Source organism: Zeus faber (genome assembly GCF_960531495.2).
Source record: "Zeus faber genome assembly, chromosome: 14".
Lineage (NCBI taxonomy): Eukaryota > Metazoa > Chordata > Actinopteri > Zeiformes > Zeidae > Zeus > Zeus faber.
Genome location: NC_137200.1, coordinates 25,470,061 through 25,478,802, shown reverse-complemented (window position 1 = coordinate 25,478,802; position 8,742 = coordinate 25,470,061). Strand labels below are relative to the sequence as shown.

General features: G+C 45.6%; 1 protein-coding gene across 1 annotated transcript; it reads right to left on the bottom strand.

The window, feature by feature from the left end:
- Nucleotides 1-206: 206 nt before the first annotated feature.
- LOC307239989 (claudin-15-like) lies at nucleotides 207-8,401 on the bottom strand (the record flags this gene model as incomplete). The annotated part of the gene is made up of 5 exons (XM_080013565.1): nucleotides 207-306; nucleotides 395-505; nucleotides 589-670; nucleotides 1,512-1,676; nucleotides 8,185-8,401. 5 exons carry the CDS (start codon nucleotides 8,399-8,401, stop codon nucleotides 207-209), a joined length of 675 nt encoding a protein of 224 aa, XP_079869691.1.
- Between the last annotated feature and the right edge of the window lie 341 nt (nucleotides 8,402-8,742).

Sequence of the window (8,742 nt, the reverse complement as noted above, 5' to 3'; positions counted from 1 at the left end):
TAATGTGACTTAAGTTGCCCCGAAATCCGAGAAGATGGAAAAGCTATGAAGAGGTTTCCATACAGCATCTGGTTGAAAGGAAGGGTTAAACTGTCAGATAACCTCCTTTTATTACACAAACACTTGTTTGGATGTTTATAATGAAATTAAAATTGTATGAAAGTCACTGAAAGGTCTTTTCGGGCGCTCTCCAGCCCAACATCCCCTCAGACGTATGCGTTTCTTCCGTATTGAGCCGCGGCCGACTGGGACGTTGGCGCCGCAGAGCGGCCGTTTCCCCAGGACGGAGGCTGGTATGGATACTGCCTGCGGAGCACAGCGGATATCTCACAGTTTGGGGAAGTTTTCGACATCCAAAACATTGTGGCGGATGGGGAAGAAGCGGAAAACTCACGTTTTTTCGTCGGGCGTTCCGAGTTTGCAAGCGCACATTAAGCAGGAGCCGCCGCAAAGGGAGAGCGTGGCCGAGGACCACCCGATGTACAGGCCCTCTCCGATCTCATACCTGCGACGGGAGGAGAGGCGTGGATGATTCACACCTGCTCCGTGAAACCACTCGTTTCGCACATGACCACGTACACAACTCACTTTGTTCCTGGATAGAACTGATCGAAGAACTCCTGCGTGATGTTCGCTGCGTACCAAGAAATGGCAATCATAGTGCATAACCCTGGAGGGAGGAAGAAAACCAAGAGAAGTGGAGCCGGTCACATGGTTAGTGTCATGTCCGTTGAACTTACACACAGTCCAACGGGGCAAACGTTTCAGCCTTAAATAAAAAAAACCTTCAATACCCTTTTCCAAAATGGCAAGCTCACATTAAAGACATGTGTCTTAGTGTATTTTTTTCTTTATTACCATGTTTTAATAACAGTGAAATCTCATTTTAGTGGAAGCAACATGTGGTTTTACAGCGGGTTGCCAGTAGGAAGCGACACAACTTCCTGTTTCTAGCCTCTTACGTGAGAGCAGACGTAGCCAAAAGAGGCGACTCGTGTCCTCCAAAGAGATTCAAGAAAACCCCGATAAAATGCAGTTTGTGACCTTTTCTCCGGTGTAACATTTAAATGCGATCTGACGGAGATTAGATACGGAGTGTACAGTGTTGATACGGAGATAACACTTTTTTTTTTTTTAAGGCTTGAACGTTTGCCGCATTGGACTCCCATCTAAGCCCAGGGAGAAGCTGCAGCAGAGTGGAAAGCTTCTCAGCAGGTTGATGTTATGAGCTTTATTAATGATGGATCCCACATTTAAATAAGGAGTTTGAGGTCAAGTGAAGTGACAAACTAAAGCATGCAGGTTATGAGACTCCTCCTGCCTTTAAACCAGTTTTAATTGCTGATATTTAGAACTGTGATTCTGTAATGGGTGACTGAATTTTTGTATCTGTAATTTTTGTCCTCAGATCTTCCGGAAAAGAGATCTTACTCTCAGAAAACCTGAGAAAATAAAGCCTCACATATAGTTATAGAGGAATGTCATCATAAGGCAGGTGAACGTGGTGTTACCCTGCAGGACGAAGAGCATTCCTCCAATTGCAGCGATTCTTCCCTTCAGGACGTAGTTTTCTCCTCCTATTTTGGTGCACTGCATTCCCACCAGCGTGGCCACCAGTCCAAACGTTCCGAACACAATGGCAGCGATCATCAGGGCCCGAGAGGCTTGGATGTACCCTGCAGGAAAACATCAGTTATATCACACTGAGATCATTTTCTATTTCATACTTCATTTTTCCGACAAGTTTTAAGAAATCAGCCATTCCATGTATATGGGTTCTGCAAGAGCTCCTCTATTTGTTGTCTTCATTGGTGGTGGCAGGGTCTGCCTTTTCCCGCCAAGAATGCAAAGATCAGGCACCCACAATACAGCAGCGTGGCTACTTGTGGTCAGTAAACTGTACATATGGAGGAACAGTCAACAAAAAAATAACTAGACATGTTATAACTAGAAATAGAAAAACTAAAAAATTAGAAGGAGAAAAGAAAAGAAGAAAAAAAAAGTGAGGTCTATGAACTATGGTCCTACTAGCTACTAACTATGGTCCTACTAATTACTAACTATTACCCATAGTCCTACTAACTATTAACTATGGTCCTACTAACTACTAACTATGGTCCTTCTAACTGGTAACTAAGGTCCTACTAACTACTAACTATTAACTATGGTCCTACTAACTATTAACTATGGTCCTACTAACTTTTAACTATGGTCCTACTAACTACTAACTATGGTCCTACTAACTACTAACTATTAACTATAGTCTTACTAACTATTAACTATGGTCCTACTAACTACTAACTATGGTCCTACTAACTACTAACTATGGTCCTACTAACTACAAACTATTAACTATTGTCCTACTAACTACTAACTATTAATCATGGTCCTACTAACTACTAACTATTAACTATGCTCATACTAACTGTTAACTATGATTCAAGATTCAAGAGGTTTATTCGTCACATACATAATTAATAGTTAGTATGGTCCTACTAACTATTAACTATAGTCTTACTAACTATCAACTATGGTCCTACCAACTATTAACTATGGTCTTACTAAGTACTAACTATCAACTTTAGTCCTACTAACTATTAACTATAGTCCTACTAACTACTAACTATTAACTATGGTCCTACTAACTATTAACTATGGTCCTACTAACTTTTAACTATGGTCCTACTAACTACTAACTATGGTCCTACTAACTACTAACTATTAACTATAGTCTTACTAACTATTAACTATGGTCCTACTAACTACAAACTATTAACTATTGTCCTACTAACTACTAACTATTAATCATGGTCCTACTAACTACTAACTATCAACTATGGTCCTATCAACTATTAACTATGGTCTTACTAACTACTAACTATCAACTTTAGTCCTACTAACTATTAACTATAGTCCTACTAACTACTAACTATCAACTATAGTCCTACTAACTATCAACTATAGTACTACTAACTATCAACTATGGTCCTGCCGACTACGCACTAAGATGTTGTCCACGGCTGGAGGAACACAGTGTCAGTCAGCATCATATTCAGTAATGATACAGTGTTGTAGGGTGGAGCGGTCAGTCAGCATCACGTTCACTAGTGATACACAGTGTTGTATGTGGAGCGGTCAGTCAGCATCACGTTCACTAGTGATACACAGTGTTGTAGGGTGGAGCGGTCAGTCAGCATCACGTTCACTAGTGATACACAGTGTTGTATGTGGAGCGGTCAGTCAGCATCACGTTCACTAGTGATACACAGTGTTGTAGGGTGGAGCGGTCAGTCAGCATCGCGTTCACTAGTGATACACAGTGTTGTAGGGTAGAGCGGTCAGTCAGCATCACGTTCACTAGTGATACACAGTGTTGTATGTGGAGCGGTCAGTCAGCATCACGTTCACTAGTGATACACAGTGTTGTAGGGTGGAGCGGTCAGTCAGCATCGCGTTCACTAGTGATACACAGTGTTGTAGGGTGGAGCGGTCAGTCAGCATCACGTTCACTAGTGATATACAGTGTTGTATGTGGAGCGGTCAGTCAGCATCACGTTCACTAGTGATACACAGTGTTGTAGGGTGGAGTGGTCAGTCAGCATCGCGTTCACTAGTGATACACAGTGTTGTAGGGTGGAGCGGTCAGTCAGCATCGCGTTCACTAGTGATACACAGCGTTGTATGTGGAGCGGTCAGTCAGCATCGCGTTCACTAGTGATACACAGTGTTGTAGGGTGGAGCGGTCAGTCAGCATCGCGTTCACTAGTGATACACAGTGTTGTAGGGTGGAGCGGTCAGTCAGAATCGCGTTCACTAGTGATACACAGTGTTGTATGTGGAGCGGTCAGTCAGCATCGCGTTCACTAGTGATACACAGTGTTGTAGGGTGGAGGGTCAGTCAGCATCGCGTTCACTAGTGATACACAGTGTTGTAGGGTGGAGCGGTCAGTCAGCATCGCGTTCACTAGTGATACACAGTGTTGTATGTGGAGTGGTCAGTCAGCATCGCGTTCACTAGTGATACACAGTGTTGTAGGGTGGAGCGGTCAGTCAGCATCGCATTCACTAGTGATACAGTGTTGTAGGGTGGAGCGGTCAGTCAGCATCACGTTCACTAGTGATACAGTGTTGTAGGGTGGAGCGGTAAGTCAGCATCACGTTCACTAGTGATACACAGTGTTGTAGGGTGGAGCGGTCAGTCAGCATCACGTTCACTAGTGATACAGTGTTGTAGGGTGGAGCGGTAAGTCAGCATCACGTTCACTAGTGATACACAGTGTTGTAGGGTGGAGCGGTCAGTCAGCATCACGTTCACTAGTGATACAGTGTTGTAGGGTGGAGCGGTCAGTCAGCATCACGTTCACTAGTGATACACAGTGTTGTAGGGTGGAGCGGTCAGTCAGCATCACGTTCACTAGTGATACAGTGTTGTAGGGTGGAGCGGTCAGTCGGCATCGCGTTCACTAGTGATACACAGTGTGAGTGCAGCGTCTGTTCAAGGTGATTGATCATGTTAACAAGTTGCATTATGTGTTAGTTTAAATGTTTTTTAAACCCCAATTCCAATGAGGTTGGGACGTTGTGTAAAACGTAAATAAAAACAGAATTCAGTGATTTGCAAATCCTTTTCAACCTATATTCATGTGAATACACTACAAAGACAAGATGTTTAATGTGCAAACTGATAAACCTTATTGTTTTTTCTGCAAATATCCACTCATTTTGAATTTGATGCCTGCAACACGTTGCAAAAAAGCTGGGACAGGGGCAACAAAAGACTGGGAAAGTTGAGGCATGCTCAAAAAAACACCTGTTTGGAACATTCCACAGGTGAACAGGTGAATTGGAAACAGGTGAGTGTCATGACTGGGTGTCAAAGGAGCGTCCCCGAACGGCCCAGTCGTTCACAAGCAGGGATGGGGCCAGGTTCACCACTTTGCGAACAACCGCGTGAGCAAATAGTCCAACAGTTTAAGAACAACGTTTCTCAACGTACAATTGCAAGGAATATAGGGATCACCTACAGTCCATAATATCGTCAAAAGATTCAGACAATCTGGAGAAATCTCTGCCCGTAAGCGGCGAGGCCGAAAACGGCACCGCATTAAAAACCGACATCGCCCTGTGAAGGATATTAGCCCGCGGGCTCAGGAACACTTCGGAAAACCACCGTCAGCTCACACAGCTCGTCGCCACGTCTACAAGTGCAAGTTAAAACTCTACCACGCAAAGCCAAAGCCATACAGCAACGACACCCAGAAACGCCGCCGGCTTCTCTGCGCCCGAGCTCGTCTGGGACGGACCGAGGCAGAGTGGAAAAGTGCGCTGTTGGTCCCACGAGTCCACACTTCAAATTGTTTTCGGAAATCGCGGACGTGGTGTCCTCCGGGGCGAAGAGGAAAAGGACCGTCCTGCAGGCCAGGCAGGGTCTCCCATCGGAGATGTGTGGCGCATTATGACGCGCAAACTGCAGACACCGGCGACCCCGGACTGTTGGGCAGCTGAAGTGGTACACGGAGCAAGAATGGGAAAGAATTCCGCCCACAAAGCTTCAACAATTGGTGTCCTCAGATCCCAAACGCTCATTGAGTGTTATTAAAAGGAGAGGCCATGTAACACGGTGGCAAACATGCCCCTGTCCCAGCTTTTTTGCAGCGTGTTGCAGGCATCAAGTTCAAAATGAGTGGATATTTGCAATAAAACAATGCATTTTATCAGTTTGCACATTAAACATCTTGTCTTTGTAGTGTATTCAGATGAATATAGGTTGAAAAGGATTCGCAAATCATTGTATTCTGTTTTTATTCACATTTTACACAACATCCCAACTTCATTGGAATTGGGGTTTGTATAATATGTAAATCGAATTTACTCTGATTTAAGCACAGTGCGACAGGCTGCATGTTAGTAATAATCAGTTAATTTAAAGTGTTTTATTGATTAATGAGGATACTTTTTCCTGTTTTGACTGTGATAATGTAATTATTCATTTTCTTAAAATGTTTAATAGACAGAATTTAATTTGATATCAATATCAATATATTGATATATAATTATATCAATATATTAATATATAATTCTATCAATATACAGATATATAATTATATATCCGTATATTGATATATAATTCTATCAATATATTGATATATAATTATATCAATATATTTGTCATCATGGAGGGAATTATGACTTTCAAGGACGATCCATTTAAGCCTCTGTTAAATCTGACGCACTAGGTCAACAATAGTGTGTATTAATTTAGGTATAATTCTAAATGTTTTTAGGTTTTGTGTTATTGAACATACTTGCAAATCGTTTTATTTTTAGGCGCACGCTGAAATGTCAAATCGTTCCCTTTGATCTCATTTTATCTGCGTTATCAAGATTTCAAGAATCATTTTATTGTCCCACTTAGGTGGGGAAATGCGGGCTGATGCTTGGGCTTCAGCCACGCTGCGGCCGTAAAAAAAAAAAAAGACTCTTCGCTCCACTTCCAAAAAGAACATACAAAGTATTGGGAAATGAAAACATACGCAATGTTCATAAACGCACCAGAAAAACCAACACGTCAATAAGAACAAGCAGCCTCCAGCGTCCGTCCTGGCCTGTTCTCATCGGCCGCGTTTTGAAAGTTTTATCCACACGAGGATAAACTCATCCGTCCATCTATGAAATCTATTAAACTGTGATGTCATGAGTTGTGAGGAAGAATTTAAGAACATTTAACATTCGGAGGCGGCAGTCTGGAGCTCGGCAGATACGGTGGACGTTGAGCGATGCGTCGTTAATAATGAGCAGCTAAAGCAGAAAGGACTCCGACGCCCCGGCGGTCCTGGCGCTCCCGGGTCCAGGTTCTGGTGCCGGGTCGTCGTTCACGTACCGTTGAGGGCGAGCAGCGACGGGAAGTCGCGGCAGTTGTGGACGCCGGTGGAGTCGGTGGCGCAGGACATCCACAGGTTCTCGTAGATGGTCGACGTGGTGATCACGTTCCCATCCACCGTGGACACCTTCCAGTACCGGTTGGGGAGCGCCACGCCGACCATCAGCCAGCCCAGGAAGCCCAGGAAGAGCGCCAGGCCCTCCACCGCGGCGTTCATTCTTCCCCTGGTTTTCTGTCTTCGGCGAAGGCGTCCGGAGGGAAGAGCTGGGCGCGGGGAGCTTCTCGGAAATGTTCCTCGGCGCGTGCGGGGGGGGGGTGGATTTCTCCCTCAAGGACTAAAGCCCGAACACCCCCCCGCGCGACGGACGCCGACGGAGCGCCGGGAACAAAGAGAAATCAATGATTCATCCCTTAAAAAAAGGGCCTCTCATTATTTCCCCGCTCACTTCAGCCGGGTTTCATGTTTGTGTTGAGGTCCAACGTTCAGCGCGTCAATCATGTCGGCGAACTGGGAGCGATTTGTCTCCTTTGGGACGTTTCCTTTGAACGCCGCGGCGGCTCCTCGCCCAGCGTGTCCGCCTCCCTGACCCCGAGGGATTAGTCGCAATAAATCCACCTGCGAATTCAGAGGCACGCGTGGAGGCCGCGGCCCCCCTCGGAGCCGGGGCCCCGCCGACATCTGTCGCCCTGGGCGATGAACAAACAAGCGCCGTTTCTTTGCTGACTCGTGAAACCTGTTTCGGGCGTCTTTCACCCCCATTACCCCCCCTCCCCGCAAACTTTAGCTTTCCGCCCCGTTCGCCGAAACGCTGCATTTTTTAAAATGGGAAACGGCATGAAAATCAACGCACGGAAGCAGACGAGTCGACTCGGCTTTTTCGGCTGTTTTTTAATGAGGGAAGAGTCTGTAAATGTGAACATCTAAAACTGCAACGAATACATGAAAAAGGAAAACGCCATTTGACGTGTTGAAGGAGAAGATAAAGTTCAGACTTAAGCCTTTGAGTCGGATCGTTAATTAATTCTTAATTCCTCCTTCCTGTTTGGCTTAGAAATTGCACACTCAGCTGTTATGCAGTGAATTTCCCGTGAACCGTTTGACATTCAGGAGGCTTTCCAATGATGTAAAACCCCCCCCAAAAAAAACAGTAAAGGCAGTCAAAGTGAATATCCCTCATCTCGTTCAGACTCGACCCCCAGCACCAATCAGACATTCATAGCTTTTTTTTTTTCTTTTTTTTTTAAGGTTTCTCCCCCCCACCCCCACACCCCCCTCCCCTCAAATCCGCGGCCGCGTTGCTCACCCGGCAGCGCCAGCAGGGACGGGAAGTCCCTGCAGTTGTAGATCCCGGTGGAGTCGCTGGCGCAGGACATCCACAGGTTCTCGTAGATGGTGGAGGTGGTGATCACGCTGCCCTCGGTGGTGGACTCCTTCCAGTACTGGTCCTGCAGGGACACGTTGACCAGGATCCATCCCGCGAAGCCCAGGAAAAGGGCTGTCATCTCCATGAGCCCGTTCATCCTCACGGCGGTTTCCTATTAATTATTAGCAAAACAAATAGTAATTGCCTTCATCAGGAGCTCTACGCGCAGCTCCTGTGTCTGATGTACATGTCAGGTGTGAGACGCAACCCCTGGACCTTCCTTTGCCCTCTCTACTGCTGACATTGGTTTTGAAGGCCGCAGCGAAACTATAAGTCAGCTATTCCCGCCCAAAATTGACGACCTTTCATGTGCCCAGCGAGTTGCCATAGCGATGTGAGTGTTGCGTGTTGGCATGAAGCTGTAACGGGACGTTGATAGCGGCTCATTACAGTTATCACTGTTCCATATCCATCTGCAGGGAGCTGCACTTATCTGGA